Below are 24,770 nucleotides of genomic sequence, written 5' to 3' on the forward strand. Positions count from 1 at the left end.
TCTGATTGGCTCAAATTGGGGTTTACCTGACTAGATTCTCCCCAACGTCAAACACATGCCCCTACTGCTTACTATTTATTAGTCAGTAATGATGCTTTTGTCCAAGGCGTCCATCACAGAGAGAGCGAAGACACACACAAAATAAACTTTCACTGTAACACCCCGGCAAAACACGAAACAAATGAACAGTGAAGTGGTTTGAAAGTCTTTATTGAGTTTGCGTCACACATGGTTTCCTTGGAGACATGCAGCCGGACTGCAGGTCGGTCATCGGTTATTCAGCCCGTAAGTATCATTGATAAAAGCAACTGCCTCAACACACACTACAACAAAACGCTCTGGTCTCACAGCGTGGCCCGCTTCATGTTCGTTGACAGTAGTCGGAAAGTACGGAGTGTTGGACCAAAAAATAACTGAACAGAAAAATAGTTGGCAAAGGATTAGCCCTAAATCACAGCTTTAACATTTAAGACAGTGGTGGCCATCATGGATGTGACTGCAGGTCTCCCAGTAAAGTATTAGTCATCACAGCGGTAGAAATAACAAGTCTGTCCTTACACTTCACCGTCGACATTCAGAAGTCCACGTTTAGTCAGATGGTTCAAAAAACGTCAACACAACAAATGCTTCGGCCTATTTTTCTGCAAACATAGTACCAAATGGGATTACGTTCAGAGAACTTTGCACCATACGTGTGAGCAGGCTCCAGGGTCCAGTCCAGTGGCTACATTCTATTAAGTTAGTGGCTTTATTTATTTATAGAGGGGTACCCTACATCCTACCGAGGTCATTCAAGGTCAGCAATTTCATTCACGCCCCCTCCTTAGCTCTCCACAGCTGAAGACACCAACGCTACACCGACTTCACACATGCATCCAGGTTCTGCAGTGGCCCGATGGTACCAACCGTACCAACCAGACCAACGCCGCAACAGTCCTACACCGTTTGAGAAAACACGCAAAGGTGATGGGTCAACAGTCGTAACGCCCCCTTAACAGTACTGCAGTGTGATTGGTCAACACAAGGCCAAGGGTGTGGCCACCAGGGTTCAGCGTGTTGCTACTCGGGGTCTGAAAATAGCGAAGTGATGATAGGACGGGACAGAAGAGTATTCAAATCAATGTTGCTTTCAATGAACACATGGTGGCTTTTCTGTGTTGAAAGGACGTCTTGCGTCTATTAGTCGTCGAACCGGTCTTACCGCATAAACACATCGACCAAGACCTACGGCCATTGCTACAGTACGGTACAGCACGGCAGCAGGAAACAAACACTGTTTGAACTCATCACATGAAGTGACGTTATCACTACAGTGGCTAATTCTACAGGTTCTACTAGTGAAACAAGCGAGTGTCAAACACAGATTGGCTGTTAGGTAAGTCTGCATTTGTAGACACTGTTAAGACGTGACGTGTTGGCTGGTGGGATTCGCGGGGTGTACATGTGGCTTCCAGGCGCAGCTAGGACTGCCCAAACGGCATCAACGACAACAAAGTAATCCAAACCGGTTTTCAGGTAGGAGACAAGAGAGTACACTTTTAGTATTTCCCCAACAGACATGTTTGTCACCACGGTTTGACTGTTTCCACTGAAAGGTAGTCTGCGCTGCTGTGTGTTATGCTTGAGATTTGGATCTAAATTAGTGAAGATTGGAGTAAGGAGAGCGGACCATACAGTCCCTGTACTGGAGGTGGATACAAAGCAAGTCACTCAATAGAATCCTTAGACATCACTGGTCATCCACCTTCACGACCTCCACCTCCCTGACAAGCATACAAACAATCAGACATTATTTTAAATGTATCCCTTTCGAAAATAAAAAAAACAGCATTCTCTGAGTTGGAAAACCTTGTTTTTCCTTTCACCGTTAACACACCGTAACAGTCACCTTTTTCTAGGACTCTTGAATGAGTTATTTGTTTCCAATGCTTGTTTGGACCTTACTCTTCCCATGTAGATCTATCGTGTGGTGAAAGGTGCAGGAAAATAAAAACAGGAGTATAGTACATCCTTTTATTTCATCGTGTGGACAAGTAGTGATGTTTCCGCTAACCTACGTGTCATTATGGGACAGGGGGCAGCTTCGCTAGTGAGGGAACGTCGTGTTTAGCTACCGATCCGTTTGTAGGAAGACTGAGAACCGACTGGGATGTGTTTGTACCAAGGTACAATAAAAACAACATGAACAGTAAAACAGGTGCCATGGACGAATGGACAGACAGAACGTCTTAACATGTGTCTACAGCTCAACCGAGTGAAGGGGAACTGTCGCGAGTCTCTGCACATCTCCCTCTAGAGGCCGAGAAACAGACTGCGCCCTCTCGTTTTATAATCGTGGTGGGAAACATCCTCCGCCAACATGACCCAAAATGTAAAACAACAACAGAGTCAATAATCACCTGCCCATTCTAAAAGCATACAACAATAACAAAATACTATGTAACAAATAAAACAAAAGTCTTTAAATAGCAGCTCTTTAAAAAGGAATGATGACAAATATGATACAATAGGAGTGAAAATGAGAAAACAGAGTTGCTCATTCTCGTCGGCAAATGTGGAATCATGGAGGGGAAAAGACGGTTGACTCCATGAGGTCATGAGTTGGTGGGGGGGGTGGTGGTTCCTACGCAAGGGGGTTCAAAGGGGGCAGCTCCAGTCGTCACCATCGTCTTCATCAGCCTGCAGAGGGCGCTCTATCCGTGTCTGTGCGTCCGTTGTTTCTCCCGCTGGGAGAAGAGGCGTGTCCCTGCCGGAGGCCGGGCGTCCGCCGCGCGGAGAGAAGGAGCAGGAGGAGGAGCAGGAGGAGATGACGGCGAGCGGCTCTTCGCCTCCTCACCCTCATCTTCCTCGATCCTCCTCCTCCTCCGTCGTCCTCGTAGCCCCGCCCTGTCCCCGTGCGGCGTGGCCCCGCCCCCGCCCCCCACGCCCCGCCCTCAGAGCTCCAGCTCCTTAGACACTTTGGTGGCGATGTCTCTGAAGGCGAGCGGCGCGCCCCACAGGCGCTTGAAGCGCACGCCGCTGCTCTGCGCGGGGACGGCGGCGAGGGCACCGGCGGGGGCGGCGGAGGCCCCGGGGGGGCCCCTGGCGCCGGGCAGCTGGCACACCTCGGCCTCGAAGGCCACGCGGGCGCCGGCCGCGCCGTGCGTGCAGGACAGCAGGAAGGGGCCGGCCTGGTGGACCTGGCAGCCGCAGCTCTGGGCCGCCTCGCGCAGCGCCAGCACCACCTCGGCCGGGTCCCGCTGGCTCCGAACCCTCACATCCCAGCCGCATCGGGGGGCCCGGGGCTCCAGCGCCTTCTGATGCCCAGGTAGATGGCGACTGGGGGGGCCGGGGAGAGGGGGGCCGAGGGGTGGGGTGGGGAGATGGAGGGAGAGGATGGAGGATGGGTGGTAGGAGGGTGGTGTATTGAGGTGGGGGCATGTCGCAGAGTGAGTGAGAGGGGTGGAGGATTGCAGAGGTTAAAAAGGAGGTCAAGGGGTCAACCGGCCCAGTGTTGAAGAGAGTGAAACGAGTGAATGGATGAGTGTGGGTGAATGGAAAAGGTGATTTGGATGTATTGAAAATGTATGGGGGTGCAGTGATGGAGGGTTGGGGAGAGAGAGGAAAAGAAGGAAATATATTAATATCACATTATAGTTTGGTCACACACGTTATGCCTATATGTTGTATTTTCCCTATTGGCTGCGTCTTGTTAATAAATATACATTTATATTAAAAAAGTCTGGATCCAAAGTGATGCGCAAGACATGCAAATCATATTTGCCTCTGAAATGATTGAACTAAAATAACTGTTTGTGTCATAAATTAATACAGCGATATAAAGTACCAGCATGAAAACAATGTGTGGTGACACTGAACAAACATGAACACAATACACCATGTGACACATGTTACCTGTTGGCTGAGGATTCGGGAGAAGGCAAAATGTTGTCCTTTATTTACCCATACAAAGCTTAGAAATGGGTATTTGGCGAGGCATTCTGGCTTCTCATTAATAATCATGCGGTTGGGTTTAGTATCCAGCCTGCAGGGTTATTTAAGTTTACCGTCACCAGAACTGGTTTAATACTGAATAATGTCTGGTATCTGGGCCAGGAGCAGGAGCTAAAATAAATACTGGAAATGCCATTGCACAACCAAAGGATGGAGGTAGCTGTCTGCAGCTCTCTGTAAACATGAAATTCCTGTGTTCCTTTGAGCGAGGCATCAGAGTTGGCCTCCAGGTGTCGGGAGTAGACCACAAGGTCCCTTATTCAATACAGGCAAACAGTTCTGCCTCAGAGAACTGGACCTCCGACCACAGTGGATGCAAACAACAGCAATCACTCTATTCGTCCCTCTAGGAAGGAGCCACGAGCGACACCAAACGGTCTTCTACGAACACCACTGCCGCTCTGTAAGCAACCACAACTAGCCAAGTCACGAGCTACGTAGCTACCGCTAAACACTCCACTGCGCTGGGTTTACCTGCTGGCCCTAACCAGAGGCTGAGTCTGAGGCTGGGCGGAGGCGGAGGCTGCAGCAGCCGCAGGAGGGAAACAGGGACTTGGTTGAGGTACCCGTTAAATCACCCCAGAGGTCCAGCACAGCACCATGACTAAATGTGTGTAACCCCTTGATTCTGGAAGTTATCGGATTGGGTCATTTAAATTTGGAATAATTGTTATGGGTTGGAATATTAACCGACAGGTCCCTACAAAGTCAAAGTTTCTACTTTTATGTGTAAAGGTTCGAGTATTTTGTCAATTCAGTGTAAAATCGGAAGGCGGCTACTACTACGGCCGATGTAAAAAAAAAAAAAAAAAAAGTCCCAGAGTATTTTCCGACAGTTTTGAAAAGGTAATAATGAACTCACCTTGAGACCGGAGATCTGCTGATTCTCTCAGGTTCGTCTGTGACCCTCAAGAAGAAGACAAAGGTTTCCGTTAGGAATTAATCAGCAAATCACAAGCAAGAACCACTCCCTCCCTCTAACCTAGCCCCGCCCCCCCCACTTGGAATACAATTGGTCAAGTCAGCAGCAAAGCCACAATAACAACAACCAGTCACAGACCAATCACAACACAGAACACGACTCGGCCTGAGGCCATGGATGGTGCGATGGACCGCCTACACTCGCTAGATGGATACGACACAACATCATATCAACGTTACCACGACAACAGAATGACAGGGGGAAACAAAGGAAGGGGGAGGGGGTGAACCCAGAGAAGGTGCAAGAGATGATTCTTGGAAGCAGTAGTCTGAATGTGAACCAACCAAACGATCTTATCAATTAAGTCAATATACACTTTGCAGGTGAAACATGTGATCGATGCTTGTTGTTTACGACAACCGTAACCTAGACAGCTCATTTCCTGGCCAGTCCAAATAGTAATATTAATGAGCACATTGGCAGAACCATCTTGGTGTTCCACGGACACCACCTTCCTCCCTGGCTCAAAAGATAACCTGGGGCCTCACATCCTGTCCTACGTGGAGCGGAGAACGAGCCATGTCCCTGAAGCAAGACTAATGATCAATATATACATTTGAATTGTCCCTGGAACACCGCTATCGCCGGGCTGCTATTGAATTACACGTCTTTAAATAGCACCGAAAATGCTAATCATAATCCCTCATACAATACAGAGAAAACAACAAAGTCATCGTCACGACTAGATGATGGCGATCGGTTCCTATAATTACATTACAGAATCCACTGAATCTGAGAGAGCAAATGAGGGAGAGAGAGAGAGAGAGAGAGAGACTACGAGCATCTGTATCTTGAGAGAGCAGGGTTTACACAGGGCTAATCCTGCGTTACATAACTAATCCAGACTTTAAATGTTTAAATGTCACAGACACTCAGTCAGCCAGCCAGGCCACCGGGCGGCTGCCTGGTGGCCTGGCTGACTGAGTCTCTGATGACTGTATGGCTGATGGTAACCACAGATGACCTGAGAGCATGTTTAACGTCGTCTCTGGTGGGGGGGGGGCCCTCCCGGAGCCTCAGAGGGGGCCGTCTCACTCTCTGGAGGGGGTTCAACCTCCCGGGCTGAGGCTCGGACACGTGTTTGAGAACTGTGGACATCTGGCTTCGGTGAACAGGATATATATAAAAAAAAAAAAATGCTAAATCCGCTCACATTTACATTTAATCTATCGGCAGAAGCTTGTTTCCAAAGAGACCCAACGGGTACGCTGAAGACAATCAAGGCACAGAGTTGAGGCTGGAGCCACAACTCCAAGTGCAATCGCTTCTCACCAAGAGTGCAGAGCCGCTGTGTTATATACAATGTGTTTTTTATTAGTGTTAGTCAAGCGTGCTAGAAGGACTTCAGTGTCCGTGTTTGGGGGTCTTCCACACTAAATGAGTGACAGACCCCCTGTCTGTTGTGGCTGGGCCACGCCACCATGTTCCTTCTATAGACAGCCCCTTCCCTCTCGGTCCGAGCTCTGCTGGAGGGCAGGCTGGCATCGAACACACGGACACTAGGTGACTAGGAGCCTCTACAGAGGTCACGCATGAGACAAGTTGCAGGTTTAGAGTTCACACGCACGCACACACAAACACACACACACACACACACTTTGGTGTGCCCGTGTGCTTGGGTGTGACTGGTTAAAGAAAGGTCTATATAAATAATAAATAGATCAGTTAATCACTTGTACAACACGCAGATGTGAGAGCGTAAAACCTAAACTCTCCCACTCAAAAGGAGGACACCCAGCCTCTTCTCTGTACTTAAACTAAACACCATCTGTTGTCCTTCTCTGCATCGGGTCACAAAACTGTTTCCATCTCGCCTCTGGGCGGTGCTAGAGCACAGCACTCAGCCAGCAGAGACAGACGGACAGACAGAGAGACAGACAGAGAGAGAGAGACAGAGAGAGACAGAGAGAGGAGAGAGGAGTGAGGAGAGAGGATAGAGAGAGGCACAGAAAGAAAAAGAAAGAAAGAAAGAAAGAAAGAGGTAGAGGAGGCTGCAGCCAACCGCTGCAGCGCATCGAGGATGGGGTAGGGGGCGGGGGATAGGGTGTGATAGGGCAGTGACTGGCAAGTCAGGCAGACAAGGCAGGCAGACGGACGGACTGACCGGTCGGACGGACGGACAACACAGGCAGACAGACAGACGACGTGGAGAGCAGCAGCAGCAGCCAGAGAACACAGTAGGAGGACTTACTAACAGGTTTGGTTCCCTGGGGCAGAGGGCAGCCCGACACAGACTTGTTTGAGCCCGGACGTTTAGAGGGGTCAAGAGTGACCCTGGGGGGGAGAAACCGAGAAGAGAGAGGGGGAGGGGGGGAGGGGGGGAGAACAAAAACAAACAAAACCAAAACAAAAGATGAAAACGAAAGGAAAACATGATGTGAAGGACAAGAGAAGGATGAATTGAAGAGTTGAAAATGGCAGAAAGATTGAAAAATAGACGTGAGAAAGAATTGTAGAAGTAAATGGATAGGCGGTGAGGTGACGGTTGAAACAGGGGAAGGAGAAGATTGGCCAAGAAAGCAAAAAATCGTTAAAGGGAAGAATGAACAAACAAATAAAGCAACAACAGACATAGTAGTGAGATAAGCCAACTATGGGTTACACGTTTCAAACCACCGTAATGAGCTTGCTTTAAGGTACAGATTGCCAGATGGGTGGGGTCCAAGATAATCACAAACAATTCACATGGCATCAGATAAAATCTCACTCATGTTCAATCTTCGAGCCCATAACTGGTTCTATAACGTGCTAGTTTCCCAACGCTAGAAACACCAGCCGTGCTGTGTTCAGCAGGGTTCTGACAGGTGAGTGTTGTTAAGAGTGTTGTTAAGAGTGTTGTTAAGAGTGTTGTTAAGAGTGAGCGGCAGGGAGTAAAGAGTCTGTAAGGGTTAATCCTCAGGGAGCAGAAGTGTTAGTTATCAGAGAGGAGGTGGAGGTTAAAAGCAGCCAGGATAGCTGCAGGATGCTACCGAGCAGAGCGGTGTTAGCTTCCAGGGCTACGATAGATGCTAACAGCTTAGCTGTTAACCCCTGGGCTGAGAACACGGGTAGAGGAACTAGCTACACACTACACACTACACAAAACAACACACTTTCAGCCCCTTAAGTAAGGTTTTGAAAGTGTCTGATTAAAATCAGTCCCTAGATGTTTGGAGGAACACAAACACCACTTTGGCCAATTAATCAATGCATCTACGCCAATCTGTTCACCTACATTTGTCCCACCTGCGTCGGAAATAAAGTGAACACAGCATTCAGGCGCCCTCTTACTCCCCCTCCCTCCCCCACACTCTCCCACACTCTCCCCTCCTACCCTTCACTCTAACCCTAGCCCCTCCCCTTACCTGCGAGTCAGCTTGGAGGTGAGCTTGCTGAACAGGTTGGTGGTGGCGCGGGTGCGCGCGTGGGGGAGGGGGGTGGCGTCGTGGGACAGCGTGGGGGAGACCGGGGGCACGTGGGAGGGAGGACGGCGGTCCCGGATCTGCCCCCCGTGGAAGGTGCTCCGGACGGACGTGCCTCTGGCCAGCCGGGATGTGGGGGTGGAGGCGGTGGAGGAGGCTCCGGACGCCCCGGCGATGCTGTGGGTGGAGGGGGAGGCGGGCGGGAGGCGGTGGGAGACGGCGCTGCAGCGGGGGAGGGAGAGAGAGGGGAGAAAAAAGTCTGAATATTAGCGCTAAATTCAAATGGCTGTCCCCTATTGGTGTGTCTGTCAACGATGGCAACCGATATCAATTCAAATCAATCCTAACATTTGCAACGATTTGTAAACATAAAATGGATAACACACAATTTGTGGTTTAGAAAAATAAACAGGGATAAGGAAATCAACAAGGAAAATATTTGACTGAAGGTTATCAAAGACTTCACTCGTCTTCTTCACTTCACCAATTCCCCGTCCTCACATTCCCCACAGCCTTTCCCTTTCTTGGGCCACCTTGTTTGTCACTTCTTTCAGCTCTAGAGTGCGCTTCACTTTGCGCGGCCCTGCGTCGCGTACCATCAGCTGAACTCAAACAGGCTAAGCTCTCTGCAAACAAAGACGGTCGGCTTACCCAGCCACCACCAGGCCGATCGCCCTCAGAGCTCAAACGCTGCTGTGTTTCAACGTCTGGCCGCTGGCCTTTAAATCAGTATGATGGCAGCAGTGGGAGTGCAGTGAGTGAACCATTAAACCCAGTTTGAACGCTCGCTGAACAGAGTCAGACGGGATTAGTCTCTTCTTCCCCCCCCCCACCCCCCCACCAACGCCATATTGCTTTTGCCTGCTGGGTTTGTTCCCCTCTTCCGATCCCCGCATAAAACTTAAGCGGTGGAACCCATCGGCCAATCGAGCTGTTCGTCCCGCTTTCATCGCCGTGGTGACGGGAAACCTCTCCCAACCGGAGCTTTGCTTAACGTAAAGGATAAGCTACAATTGAAGCCCTGGAAGGGGCGGGGCCTATGGAGAGGGGCGGAGCCTATGGAGCCATCAGGTGAGGTTGCCATGCACTTGTAGAGCAGAACTCGATCTCGAACATTGATTGGGATAGAGATTGGAGGGGGGAGAGAAGGCGAGAGAGAGAGAGAACGCCTGAGGCTGTGTACCGTGTGCTTGTGAGACACTGCATGCAGGCGCAGGCATGTGTGTGTATTGAGTTTTGCTTTATGCTTATGATGCATTTCTTCCCTTCACCAACTGCTTGACATTGTCCACAAGTTGTCCCACTCCCTGTCCATCACATCAGCAGTGCACATGTTTCTGTGTGCACATACGAGTGCGCATGCATGTATGTCTCGGCCTATTGTGTTTCGGTGCAGGAGCTGTCTAAATTGGATTTCTGCATTAGGCTGTTTCCATGAACTGGCAGAGAACATAGTGTGTGTGTGCGTGTGTGTGCAAGAGACATAATGATAGGAACGTATACAGGAAAGACCAGATGACAGTTAATGAGGACAAAACAGAAGATGTGATCGAGTGAATCACCGACAGATAGATAAATCACAAGTGAGTGAGAAAGAAAGGTGGAGAAAAAGAGAAAGAAAGAGAATGAGAGGGTGAGTGAGAGAAAGAGGGTGTGGGAGAAAAGAGAGAGAAGTCTGAAAATGCAAATTTTTTGTTGTTCTCTAAGAGATAACAGCAAGCAAAGAGAATATGTGGCAGAGCCAGACAGACACAGAGAGACAGACAGAGAGGGAGAGAGACAAAGAGGTAAAGAGAAAGACAGAGACAGAGAGACAGACACAGAGAGAGAGAGACAGACACAGAGAGAGAGAGAGACAGAGAGAGAGACGGGGACAGAGACAGAGAGACAGACAGACACAGAGAGATAGACAAACAGACGGACAGACAGAGAGAGTCACGGGGAAAGAGACAGACAGTCAGAGAGAGTAAGAGAGCGATAAAGACACACACACACACACACACACACACACACACACACACACACACACACACACACACACACACACACACACACCACACACACACACACACACACACACACACACACACACACACACACACACACACACACACACACACACAGAGACAGCCCAGCCCAGGGGAGCAGCTCAGTGCGGCGTTCCTCGGGGGGGGCTCCACTCTTCCCACCTGTTCTCCTTCCCGTTCTGCAGCAGGGAGCTCCGCTCGGTGCTGTTGCGGTCCGTGCACACGTACGTGTTCCTGCGGGTCATGGCGCTGGCCGGGATGTTGTTCTGGAAGACGACACGCAGACATTGCCTCTTTAGTAACCTCCCACCCGTCGCCATGAGACCATAATAATAGGTTTATCCTCGTTAATACACAGGACAAAAAAAAAACCAATATCAGGTAATCACAGGACAATTAGCTGATCAAATTAAAGTGTCAGTTCAACTGGCGTTTTCTGATGACATATTTATGACAGATATTTCCCTACAGCGCCCCACGTAACACAGCAGAGACTATTTGCATATTGCAAATGTCATTGCATTATCATTGGGGTGAATCATAAGTCTGTCGCTCTCATGTTATACGTCGGTTAAGCAAGCTTATATCAGTGTTGTGATTCCATGTAAATCGGACATTTTAAAACCTAAGACACCAAAATATCATTATAATTAAAAGAGCGATCTAACGGTTACCGTGGTTGCGTTGACTTCCTTCCTGCGATCGGGGATCTCTGCCTTATTTGGGTTGTGGGCGGAGCTCACCATCGGGCTGGAGGGGGTGGGGATGCTACGAGAGCCAACCGTGTTAGTGCTGGCCTTGCGGATGGACATGCGCTCCTCCTTAAGCCCCGCCCCCTCGCCGACGCCGCTAGGACTTCTCTTGGGATGGGCGGAGCCCGGTGCTGCCGGACCACCTGCAGCGCGGGGGAGGAGGGGGGACGCAGAGGGCAAGAAGATGAGTGAGAGCGAGACGCGATGAATGAGAACATTGTACCGAAAAAAGAAAGAAGAACAAAGCGAAGGATCGTCGGAAAAAAACATTGGAAGCCCTTTAAAAACATACGACAGGTGTGTGTGTGTGTGTGAAGTGAGAGAGATTAAATGTTACTGTGTGTGAGCGCGTGTACGTGTGTGTGTTTGTGTGAGAGAGAGAGAGAGAGAAAGAGAGAGAGAGAGAAAGAGAAAGAGAAAGAGAAAGAGAGAGAGAAAGAGAGAGAGAAAGCGAGAGAGAGCGAGAGAGAGAGAGAGTCTGTTTGTGAGTAGAAGAGAGTAGAAGTTTAACTGTTACTGTGTGTGTGTGTGTGTGAGTCCTACAGAAGTCAGAGTGGCGTCTCTGCCTCTGGTAGGTGGAGGCGCTGCGCTGGGCCTTGTGGGCCGAGGACGAGGAAGAGGCCGGTCCCGTCGATGATGAGGAGGAGTGCTTGCTGGTCCCGTTGGTAATGGTGCTGCCGGGACGCACCCGGGACAGACTGAGACAGCTGGCAGAGCGAGAATCACCCCCCTCAGTCTAGAGCGAGAGAGAGCGAGAGAGAAAACAGTAAAGAAGCAGATGGAACAGCTTAGTTTATCAGCTAAATGACGACATGAATAAAGATTGTTTCAGTGTACAATACAAAAACATAAAGATACTAATTTAATCTTGCATATGAAATGCTTGTAATGGTTTCAAACAGCCATGCAGGGGGATTCACATGGCACTTTGAGCTAAAGGGAAACTCCACCAGACCTGACACCACCACCCTGTTCTATACATGTCTGTGCTAGCCCCGGCACCAACAGGGAGGGATGCTGACCCAAACATGGCCGCCTGCGTTCTCGGGGAACCCTTACCTCAGACTTGCGCCCCAGCAGCAGGTAGGTGGCGGTGACCTCGTTGTACTTCTGGGTGGTCAGCGCGTCTTTGATCTCGTCCCGGGAGTAGCCCATGCCCACCATCACCTCTGCGCCCCACAGGAGACCGGTTGGGACGTTAATGCTCGTCGCTCGTTGGCGTCATGTTACGTCACACAATCCAGTTTCACTGACAATTCTGGATCACACTTCAATCCGATTTTTTATTTGAAACTGGAATTGTGATTCAAGACGGAATCAGACTAGGGCTTTTATCAATTTGAATAGTTATTTGTCCACATCGTAATGCAAGTTCAAGGATTTAACGAAGAATGTTGCGCTCAACTGGTTTTAAAAACAAGAAAGACCAGCAAAGACCATTTTAGATGTAGTGAAGAGAAATTCCATCGTTTAGAGATATACGGAAGCTAATGTGTTTGTTTCTCAGTGGACCTTGTACTGGCTGGGTATTTGATTGCAATTTTAACACTAACAAATCCATTATAATCAATTGATTGAACAAAAGGCTGAGGAAGGAGCTGTCGCTTTGCATGCTGGGCTTTGTATTGCATTAATGTGTCTTTCCCTGACTCACCGATGCGACTGGTGATGTTGTAGTCCTCAACAGGCTCTATGTGAGGTAACAGGTCATCTCCCTCATAGCCCACATTCATCCACTTGTCCTTCATGATTTGCTGGAGAGTGATGAGAAAGGGAGATTGAGAGATAGATGGAGAAAGATAGAGAGAAAGAGAAAGAGAAAGAGAAAGAGAAAGAGAGAGAGAGAGAAAAAATATATTTTTTTTAATTAATCCCCATTAAAATGAGAATTATGGATAAAACACTTTAGGCCCTTTAACAAATACAGGGTGTTACCTAGGTTACAACAGGCTGCAAAACACCAACGAAAAGGAACATCGCAAAATAATCTCGATTTCTAAAAATAAATTGAATTCGTTGTGCAACTGCAGTTTGCCCTCCTCACCTCTAGGGTGCAGCGTTTGGTGGGGTTGAGTACCAGGAAACGGCGCAGGATTCCCTCGCAATCGGTAGACATGTAGAAGGGGACGCGGTATTTCCCCCGCAAGACCCGCTCCCTCAGCTCCTAAGACCCCAGACAGGAAGAACAGACCAGGCCAGTGAATCAACAGACCAGATCCGAGCTGGTCCAAAGGAGAGGCCAGGACATTTAACAGCATGATGCACTCTTAACGCGCAATGGCTACCCTGAGTGCTTCCATTGGCAGGGAAACAAACAAATATTAAAAGGCATTTAAAAACCAGTTATGGGCTCACTGAAGCCTCCTTGTTAATGATAGCAGAGGAGGAGATTATCTTGAATAGGGTTGTATTAAGTAAACAGTTTAATGGGAGACATTATATTATCTCGTCACACTCTTTGTTCATCCAAAGTTGTCATACACATCCGTTAAACTAAGTCATCATTGGTACCTACAATACGTTCCCTGTAGAGACATTTCTAAAGATAACCGCCAACGGAGCAAAATGCTTATATTTCGGTTGCAGTTTGGAGATTACCGTTGTGTTAATAAAACAGAGATGCTAACCCGAAAACACTGTAATAAGCAGTAGGTGGTGCAAACGTCATGGAGGTGGCGGACGCTTGGAGGGGTGAGGACGGGGTCATATCAAAGGGATGGGATCGTTAGGGCTGCGCGACTGTCAATCACCCCAGGTTCACATCTCGATTGGCCCGTTTACCAATTGCGTTTGTCGTGCCCAGTGACATAGTCGGATGTTAAAATGCGTGATGGCGCCGACGCAAAAAGTTTGGGACGAATGATTTCACACGGGATTATATACTGGCTACTACACATCCACAAGCCCTAAGCCGCTCCTTTAACGACCTTCATCTGAGGCCCCTGTAAGCCTCGTCAGATCAGGGGGTCCGCCCGATAACTCAACACTAACGGCGTCCCCGTCAGGCCCACCTTGAGGTTCTGCCCGTCGAAGGGCAGCGAGCCGCTGACCAGCGTGTACAGGATGACCCCCAGGCTCCAGATGTCGACCTCGGGGCCGTCGTACTTCTTGCCCTGGAAGAGCTCCGGGGCGGCGTAGGGCGGGGAGCCGCAGAAGGTGTCCAGCTTGCTGCCCATCGTGAACTCGTTGCTGAAGCCGAAGTCGGCGATCTTGATGTTGGAGTCGGCGTCCAGGAGGAGGTTCTCAGCCTGCATGGGGGAAACAGGGAGGTGCTCAACACGTCTACTAGGTATAGATGTCTCTACTATATATAGATATCTCTACTATATATATATAGATATCTCTACTATATACACATGTATATAGAGCAGGTACTCAGCCTGCATGGGGGAAAACAGGGTGGTGCTCAACACGTCTACAAGGTATAGATATCTCTACTATATATAAATATCTCTACTATATATATATATATATATATATAGATATCTCTACTATATACACATGTATATAGAGCAGGTACTCAGCCTGCATGGAGGAAAACAGGGAAGTGCTCAACACGTCTACAAGGTATAGATGTCTCTACTATATATAAATATCTGCATGCATAAAGAGGAGGTACTCAGCCTGCATAGGGGTGACGGGAGACGGTCAACATGTCTACTATATATAGATATCTCTACTATATATACATGAATAAGGGTGGGGCTGGTCAAGTTTTCCCTACTATATACGCATGACACAAAGCGATCTATAATTCTGTTCCAAAATATATATTTATACAGGAACTAAAATGAACCACATATGAAAGCCAGACAGAGTGTGGTATCATTGTTACAGTGACTGAAACCAAAACCTGCCAATCACCTTCAGGTCTCTGTGGACGATGTGCTTCTGATGGCAGTAGTGGACAGCTGACACAATCTGAGGGGAGGAGAGAGAGAGAGAGAGGGGCTGTTACATGATGGACATGAGAGTGTGAGAGAGAGACCGCGAGAGAGAGACCGCGAGAGAGAGAGAGCGCGAAAGAGCGAGAGGGCTACATGATGGGGGAGAGAGAGAGAGAGAGGGGGTGTCACATGATGGAGGCCTTGACAGGCCAGACAGACAGAAGAGCCGACAGACAGGCCGACAGATAGAACGACGACGTGTATGAAGGCCTTACTTGTCTGAACTTGGCTCTGGCCTCCTTTTCCTTCATCCTCCCGTGAGACACGAGGTAGTCAAACACCTCGCCTGAAACACAAACAAGGTGAACACAGCTGTCAGTGTGCACCGCTGACGTAAACCCTTGCACACCCGTCGTTCTGGGTGGGAAATAATATTGTTTGGGAGAACAACTGCAACGGTTTGACGGTTGCCCTTGACAAATGCCATGCGCAGTAGTGCTGACATATCTATAAATAAATCACTGATAATTGAGAGCGATGGGGTGCTGTCTCTTACCTCCGCTCGCGTACTCCATTATGAGGTACAGAGTCTTCTCCGTCTCAATCACCTCAAACAGTTGCACTGCAACGCAAAGAGACGGACATATTACAAAAAAATAATGGGAGGCGTGGATGCAGACACACGGAAGAAATCATTAAAAAGTGATTTATCCGAGTGTGTTATATTTGTACTTTAGCTGTCAGAGGAAGACATAAAGTCTTAGCATGGAGGTAGACACACAAATGTACGCGCGCACACGCCACTGCAAACCCCCCCCACACACACAATAGCTCACCTATGTTGGGGTGGTTGAGTGTTTTCATGATGCGGACCTCTCGAAACAGCTGGACAAAAAAAATGCAAAGTACATCAGTATGAGTCGTTTACTTCAATATTAGTGGTGATAGTATTAGTAGTATCCTGAAAGAGTCTGATCCATAATCTTTGCATAGATTTAGAACCATTTAACGTTACTTACTTGTATATCACAACCAAAATAAAAAACAATAGAAGTTTATAGCAGAAGGACAAGGATAAATGAGCGTCGAATATATCCTTCAAAAGGTCATATGGGGTTCGACAAACTCGAATCACAAAGAGTCCATCTTACCTCCCACACACACCCCCAAGAGCTACTCCTGTATACATATGTGCACACAGCGTGCTTCAAAAGTAACACGGACACATTACACGCAGATTAAATGCATTCAGTAAAGAGAAATAAAGACTAGTGTACATAAAATGTAACTGTTGGTAGGATCTTTTTGCTCCGGAGTGCTGTGAGGAATAGAAAGCTCTTCGACACACCAGAAGAAGAGCAGCGCAGAGCCTACCCGGGGGAGTGTCTGACTAGACACTGGCTGACAATGGGCCTCCTCCCCTGGGTACCCTCATCGTCTAGGACCCCCCCCACATCCATCAGAGACCCGGAGAGCGCTGTCTACCGGTGGCCTGTTGCTCTAATTACACTGATGTGCTTTAGAAAGTCTATTCAACAGATCCCACAGATGGAGGGGTGAGTGCAGATGTACCACACAAGAGGGTCATCTCTCTGGCACAAAGGCCGTTGTTGTAACACTAGAGCAGATACCAGACCCGTCACATTAATGAAACACCTTGCTCCGTCTGGGCCCTCAGAATGGCAGAGAGATTTTCGACAAAATGACCCAACGCCGAAAGAACAATGGACCAAAAAGAAAGCAAACCCCTGCTATTTTGATGCTTGGGGAATTAATAATAATTATAATAATAATGAATCGTGTATTTTATTAATATAAACATGGATACTTTGAATAACATTAATCCTATTGCTGCCTTTATTTGAAATTATTCAACATTTTTAACGATCCTTAAACATATTTCAAGAAATATAGAGGAGAGATCGCGAGGGAGAAAGACTAACTGACCACTCTCTGTGAAACCTGCATGGTTACAGGAGCATTGGAAATAAATCGAGCTCCCTCCTCAAGGAGGGGGGTTGGGAGAGTGGGGCACGTATTGAAAGGAGCAGGAATGTACTGATGTGAGGGACAACGTCCATTCTTCGCGGAGACCCCTGGTTACAGAGACACGCCTCCTTTCTCTCTCTCTCTGCGTCCATCACCCCTCCATCCACCCAGGGTATAGAGAGCCTGAGTCCCTCCCCTCCCACACTCCCCCTCTGACCTTATTTTGGGGAAAAATATGAACAGAAGTCACCGGCGGGAGACAAATCGTTTTTTTTAGATCCTGTTTGAATTTGAAAGCGGTACCAATTACTAGTTTTCACAGTCTTGTGCTGAAACTGTTTTGCGTCAAACTCTTTCTTTGATCGGTGAACCATTGCAACTCATCGAACCATTCCTACGGGAAATAAGACGGTTTGCATCTTTACGTTGACTAGTACCGCACGTATCTTTCTGAAATAAGCAGCTATGGTGGTCCGTCTTATCCTCTCCATGGTCTGAAGTTGGAGGTAACGCTCCTAGTCATGCAGCCTTAACAACAATAACTCGGGAGAACCGGTTAGCGCCGGGAATAATTCTCAGAGTTATCTTGTTGTGCATCTCTATGTATAGCAGCAGCTCTCAGTGCCACTGTGTGCTACAATGTACCTCTGTGGGGTTCTACGTAACAACATCATACATGGATATAGTTGAGAGGTCTATGCGTAAATCTTCTATGTGGCTCTGTGTAACTCTATGTGGCTCTGTGTAACTCTATGTGGCTCTGTGTTACTCTATGTGGCTCTGTGTAACTCCATGTGGCTCTGTGTAACTCCATGTGGCTCTGTGTAACTCCATGTGGGTCTGTGTAACTCCATGTGGGTCTGTGTGACTCCATGTGGGTCTGTGTGACTCTGGCTCTGTGTAACTCTATGTGGGTCTGTGTTACTCTATGTGTGTCTGTGTAACTATATGGGTCTGTGTAACTCTATGTGGCTCTGTGTGACTCCATGTGGGTCTGTGTGACTCCATGTGGGTCTGTGTGACTCTGGCTCTGTGTAACTCTATGTGGGTCTGTGTTACTCTATGTGTGTCTGTGTCACTATATGGGTCTGTGTAACTCTATGTGGCTCTGTGTAAATCTATGTGGGTCTGTGTTACTCTATGTGTGTCTGTGTAACTCTATGTGGGTCTGTGTAACTCTATGTGGGTCTGTGTAACTTTATGGGTCTGTGTAACCAGTACACTAACAGCTCCGGGGCAGCCTTCAGGCGAGCCATGTGGAATAGATGGAGCCAGTGGGCAGCAGGAGAGGGATAGAGAGAAAGTGAGAGGGGCAGAGGTCATTAAAGTGATTTATGTGTTTGCATTTCATCTGTACTTTATGTGCCAGAGGAAGACATACGATTTAGGCACACACACACACACACACACACACACACACACACACACACACACACACACACACACACACACACACACACACACACACACACACACACACACACACACACACACACACACACAGCCGTGACAGCCATACATGCAACCGACCCCGCTGAACAGGTTAGCTGCCTGTAAATATTAAGCTCCCCCCCCCCCCACTTAGCCAGCTATTTAGCGGTTGGTTGTTTCCTCACATGTCTTTCAGACCCACACGCCAAGGGCAGTTTGTGTCTGAACGACATGTTTGTGTGTGCCTGTGCGGAACATATACGGGAAATAACACTGTATATACCCTGTTGATTCCTGTATATACCCAAAAGCACATATGCATACATACACAGACACACAAACAGACACACACGTACAAAAGCACGTAGGCACACAAACAGACACACAAACATGCACATGTACAGAGCCCAAGGAACCCTCAGGCTCTGTTATGTCACGGTGGATTGGCCGCGGTTGATTTACTGCGAGGAAATAACTTTCTTATTGTTTCTGTACGGTAAACAATCAGGTCATCTAAAGATCTCGTAGCGATTGTACGCACCGGCACCGCCTCACATGTCCTGAACACACACACACACACACACACACACACACACACACACACACACACACACACACACACACACACACACACACACACACACACACACACACACACACACACACACACACACACACACACACACACACACACTCTGTTAACAAACATTGGGTCATGAGTGGATGACGTAGTGTCTTTTTTGTACACCAAGGGTCTGAAGTAACTACTCCTTACAGTGGCAGTGATACTAAACATAATATTCGATTTCAACATTTGATGGGTAGATAAAAATCAGAGTAAAAATGGCTAGTCGATTTTTCTACTTTGACAAAAAGACAACCTTCTGAAAGTTCATGTGTGATCCCTGTTCTTGATATTTCTTCTAAAGTTGACGTAAAACACACGAATGAACTGAGCAGAAGGACAGACAGACAGACCCTCCCCGTCAGTTGGCCTGTGTTGGTCACAGGGGTCTTGGCTGGCCACAGTCTGGGACCCCTGACCAGTTAATCCTGGGAGTGTCCAAGCACTCTCACACACACACACACACACACACACACACACACACACACACACACACACACACACACACACACACACACACACACACACACACACACACACACACACACACACACACACACACACACACACACACACACACACTCTCTCTGAGCCCTGCCCAATGATATCAAAATTTACAAGACTCATCATGCAAGTGCAAGTAATAGCCTGGAAATCAGGGAGATCCGACTCCATTTTTCCGTGAACATTGAGAGGCATTAAGGTGGGCTGCCTGCCCACTGGCCCAGCAGTGGGCTGCCTGCAGAGGGGCCTCCAGGCCCAGCGGGGCGCTCAGAGTCCAGCCTCTCGATCTGTTCTGTCTGGCCCTCCAGCCGAGAGCTACGGCGCCTCCCCGGGAGCTCGCTGCGTCGGGCCAGACGGGAGCAGACCTGCGCCCACACACCCGGCGCTGTGTCAATTACACATTTACATACGAGGAGGCCTCCATTATATAGTGACGCTGTGCAACACGCACACAGACGACACACACACACACACACACACACACACACCGAACCACCTGGTGTTTTAGCGGTCAGTTAGCCTACACAAACAACTTGGCTATAAAAAGATGAAGATTAAAAGATGGCTCTATCAGGAATGTGTACATGAGTGCGAGCACGAGAATATACATAGAATTACATACACTATACCGTCTTCCATTTATGAGGGTGGAGGAAAATGAAACCCTGCCAAATTTATTTCACAACATACTTGTGAAATTATTATTAGTGTCAACTCCATATACAATGCTACACACAATTATCATTGCAGTGTAAATCAATAAAACCCTTCTCAGTCAGGCCGTTTAATGGTTTGATTAATTATGAATCAATATTGTATGAAGGGAACAGATAGTATGTATGCCACATTTACACCATACCATCTGTTCCATTCATACAATAATAATTAATAATCACACCATTATACGGCCTGACTGAGAACTATTTTATGGATTTGCACTGCAATAGTAATTGTATATCTAGCATGGTATGCTAGTCTGACGACATGACACTAATAATCAATACTCTACACACTCCTTATGACTAATTCATTAACTACCATGAACTAACTACTACCATGAATAACCTTAATCGATCAGAACCAAATAACTCCCTGTGAGGAAGCCGGTAACAGAAGAGCCCACAGGGCAGCTCTGGCTACACTGCACTCTGACAGTCTGTGGCCCAGAGACAGTGACATGCGGAGGATGTCTGCTCTGTCCGGGTCGGTCACTTGTAAACGACAGGCGCTGCTTGAGTCAGCAGCTCTGCCAGTAGGATCCGTTTACAGAGCCCGTAAAACGCTCTTCAGAGAACCCTCCGAGACCATTAGGAAAACATTAACCTCCACAATCATATCCAGAGACCCTTCAGTGTACCAATTAAATGAAGGAAATAATCTGATAAAATATATACAAACATTTCGGTCTGCACTTTCAATAACTTCCAGCCATTTCGATACCTTTTGTACAATAACAAAGTTCAAAACGTACTTCTGTTTTATTAGCTTGCACTGCAGTGTTACATGATGCCTTGTGTCTTGAGTTTCAAAAGTGTTGCACAAGAGTCTCCACAGTGAAGACGCAGTGTGTTAGACAGGCACAAGTGCTGTGCTTATATTGTCCCTGAGGAGAACATACACGACACGGTCCTTCAGTAGATCAACAACTTATATAACGCTGTGGGTCTCTCCGGTCAATATCAGGATGCTGCGTCATCGTGGATGAGCTGTACATTCATCAGACCGTGCACGCGGTGGGAAAGCCCTGAGTCTGCTTGGTGAAACAAAAGATCTGTGTGAATGATCTTATGCAACAGATACTAGTTTACAATGCAGACGGAAGTGGCCCATATAAGGTTTGTCTTTCCTCTCTGAGCTATACGGGCCGATATCTGATTAGCTTAATTAGGAACATCACACAACACATCGATTTGTGATGTGATGTTTGGTCTGACGTCTATCCGACAGCCATGTGAAAGTCAGACACAAATCTGATCAACACAGGCAGGCCAAAGGTCGAATTGAGAAAAATGTGATCTGAGCAGTTCAGGCCTGTATTGTGTGAGTAATGGCAGAGTTGAATTGCTGCTCTTCAATAGCTTGCAGGATGTAAGAGCTATGATTGAATTATCTCTTTGCACACTCACAGAATAACAACTGCACCTGTTGAACAAGGAATAGGAAATGTGTACATACATTCTAACATTATGGTACACACAAAAGCTTTGTGCACAATGGGATGACGCACATGCACACAGACACACAGGTATCTTCTAAGGTCTTTCCAAGGTCTGTGCTCTATAGAGTCAAGGTCCTGACATTCGGCTGTCCTTTTTGTTTGCCTGTCTGGAATTCAGCTAGAAGGTGAGGGGCCCTCACAAGGGACACTATACACTCATTCCACCCCCCCCCCCCACCCTGGCCACACACACACACAGGAAACGTATATGTAAGCAGCAAAAAAAGTCACACAAAAACTAACATTCATCACGTGTAAGCCCAATGACACACACAAAGTCATGGTGTCTACGCATGCTCCCAGTGAGTTACAAACTCTGGGGCTTCACACAAACGGCGTGTCGGCCGCTGATAAACCTCATTATCAGGTTGGAACGACTGGATCTGGGTTTGAACGTCAAACATTGACTAACACGTGATCGTCATCAATGAGCCCTGTTACGGAAATGAGAAAAACAACAAAACAGGGATAGGGATAGATAGAGACAGAGGGATGGATAAAGTGAGTGAGATTGAGCAAGTAACTGAGTAAAAGAGAGAGAGTAAGATGGAGAGAGAGTTTGAGTGAACCCGAGATAGGGAATGAAAATCAGAGTCAGAGAGAGAGAGCGAGTAAGAGTCCCTGGCAGTATGTCCTGTTCTGACTGAGGAAGTGCTGACTAGACACGTCTGACCACCCAAATGCTGACCAACAAGACGACCACACTGCGCTGCAACGCTGCATGGGCTGGTACTGCAGCATTCACTGCTGGCACACGCACACACACACACACCTATGAATAAACCTCCAAGGACACGCATTAACACAAACACAGAGAAACGTCTCAGTCCACCAGCCGCCGGTTAGATTACCTGGCCCGTGGGCATGGAAATATAATGCATCACATTCACCCTCACATGCTGCAGCTGAAGAGCCCCAGTGTAAGGCACTGAAGGTTACTCTGTGTCATTTGGGGAATATGTTCATGATGCAGTTACAGTAGAGGGCTGCGTTCTTGGGTGGGCTATCATTAACCATTGATAGAGTGTGTTAAGAGTTTGAATTTGAATCTTTGTTTTTTTGACCTTTTGTGTCAGTTGGTTGCAGATCGCCCTGGCTGCCTGATGTTCAGCGTATGCACACACCTCAACCTTCCCCTAGCGGCCATGTTGGATAAGAACGCTAGCCAGCGTTCATTATATAAAGGGAAGGAACAGTGCACAGCACATGCTCAGTGAGCCTGTTTGGGTTGTGTGGGCTGCGGCTTTGTGTATTTGGGCCAGACGGCCCAACCTCCACACTGATTAGCCAGACTGTCAATAGTTTCCCCTGTGTCATCAATACAGCTATGACCTAACACCTTTGTGCCAGCCAACCGCCTCCTGATATCAATAGCACACACACTAGCACTGGGTGACCCTTACAGTTTGAGTACATCTGTGTGTGTGGGTCTTTTTGTGTTTGTGCGTGTTAAACCTAGAACATGTGCCAGTGATTTTATAGTGAGAGTTAATGTGTGCGCAATCCCTGACGCTTGCAAGGGACTTTTAGATAGTGTGCATGTGTGAGCTCTGTGATGTGTGCGAGTGTGTTTGCGAGAGTTGCTGATAAAGCGGACACACACCGCAAGGCCAAACTTAACGCACTCTGTTGAACAAAGGAACATTATTCTACCAACCGTGAGATTATTGAACATTCACTTACTGAGATGCAAACACACGCGCGCACACACACACGCACACGCACACACACACACACACACACACACACACACGATGTGATGCAAGTTTGCACAAGTGACGCAAACTCCATCTGACTGACTTCCTGTTAAGAAATAAATTGACTAGGGAAATCAATTAGGCAACAATGGGCGGTCGTTACTGGTCAGTGCCACCCAGTTCAGTGACCTCATGAGAAAACGCATTGGAATTAATTCAGTTTGTGAGTAGACTGAAGTCAAACCAAAGCAGTTGTACCAACAGCAGTCCCTGTAGTAACATGTATATGCCTGCACACAAGAAGGTGTGCACAACACACCCTTGTTTGGTGCATCTGAAACACTCACCTTCTGTAGGCTGGTCGGGTTGAGCTGGGTTTTATCGATGATCTTTATTGCGACCTGCAAGGGGAAGACAGGATGAGACAGGAGGAAAGAGGTTAACAAGGGGAACTAAACCTTTTATAAAACACAGTGGGGATTGGCCCTGCTCCTACCACTCTGCAGACACGTTTAACCAAAGCCAACCACACCTTTCACAATAAGAGCACTTCATACAATCCCTTTTTAATTTCACATTAAAGCGTTAAAATTCCTGAATAATAATAGTGCCCTATAATAACAGGCTTAATCTCTTATAGCAATTCTTTTAAAAAGGAGGCATTTCCCACATGCAATCAACAGCAAATCACAGCAATCAACCAATCACTGGAGTCTCATGTGCAGACGCCCGCCAGCTAACTGCTATCTGCCCCCCCTAGGAGCACCTCCAGCTTATGGACGGGCCACGGCCGCTGTCCATTACCAGCAGCTCATTTCAGTACGATGAACCTCATGCATTTCCATGACCTAACCCAACGCTGTGCTTCAGACTCCACCGCTACATGCCTCATTACACGTGGTGAGGAATCAGATAGGTGACAGAGTCAGGACACACACACACACACACACACACACACACACACACACACACACACACACACACACACACACACACACACACACACACACACACACACACACACACACACACACACACACACACACACACTGGCCCAGACACGTTGAGCATTCCTCACCACCCGTTCGTTACGCAGATACATAGAAACTCAACAATCTAACCCACCAGGTGTCGTAAGGCTTACGGCACACCCGGTCTGCATCTAAGCCGTCCTGACCACCCCACCTTATGGGGGGGGGGGGGGGGGGGGGGGGGAGTCTGGTGGCGGGAGTGAGTGTGGTGGGTGGGGTGATAGGGCTTTCCC

At 47.9% G+C, this 24,770-nt stretch overlaps 1 protein-coding gene across 2 annotated transcripts in view; it reads right to left on the bottom strand.

Annotated features, from left to right (window-relative positions):
* Positions 1 to 2,933: 2,933 nt before the first annotated feature.
* The window catches only part of mark4b (MAP/microtubule affinity-regulating kinase 4b), a 42,429-nt gene continuing 20,592 nt past the window's right edge, over positions 2,934 to 24,770 (bottom strand). For both annotated transcript variants that reach the window (XM_056610901.1, XM_056610900.1), the window contains 15 exons: positions 23,854 to 23,907; positions 15,879 to 15,927; positions 15,599 to 15,664; positions 15,318 to 15,388; positions 15,020 to 15,076; positions 14,167 to 14,403; positions 13,200 to 13,319; positions 12,810 to 12,909; positions 12,215 to 12,324; positions 11,699 to 11,891; positions 11,078 to 11,298; positions 10,566 to 10,669; positions 8,320 to 8,598; positions 4,856 to 4,900; positions 2,934 to 3,318 (listed from right to left, as the gene is read on the bottom strand). In XM_056610901.1, the coding sequence (XP_056466876.1) occupies positions 2,934 to 3,318; positions 4,856 to 4,900; positions 8,320 to 8,598; positions 10,566 to 10,669; positions 11,078 to 11,298; positions 11,699 to 11,891; positions 12,215 to 12,324; positions 12,810 to 12,909; positions 13,200 to 13,319; positions 14,167 to 14,403; positions 15,020 to 15,076; positions 15,318 to 15,388; positions 15,599 to 15,664; positions 15,879 to 15,927; positions 23,854 to 23,907 (2,091 nt within the window). The remainder of the gene's footprint in view (positions 3,319 to 4,855; positions 4,901 to 8,319; positions 8,599 to 10,565; positions 10,670 to 11,077; positions 11,299 to 11,698; positions 11,892 to 12,214; positions 12,325 to 12,809; positions 12,910 to 13,199; positions 13,320 to 14,166; positions 14,404 to 15,019; positions 15,077 to 15,317; positions 15,389 to 15,598; positions 15,665 to 15,878; positions 15,928 to 23,853; positions 23,908 to 24,770) is intronic.

The sequence above is a fragment of the Gadus chalcogrammus genome, chromosome 16, assembly GCF_026213295.1.
Source record: "Gadus chalcogrammus isolate NIFS_2021 chromosome 16, NIFS_Gcha_1.0, whole genome shotgun sequence".
In the NCBI taxonomy this organism is placed as follows: Eukaryota; Metazoa; Chordata; class Actinopteri; order Gadiformes; family Gadidae; genus Gadus; species Gadus chalcogrammus.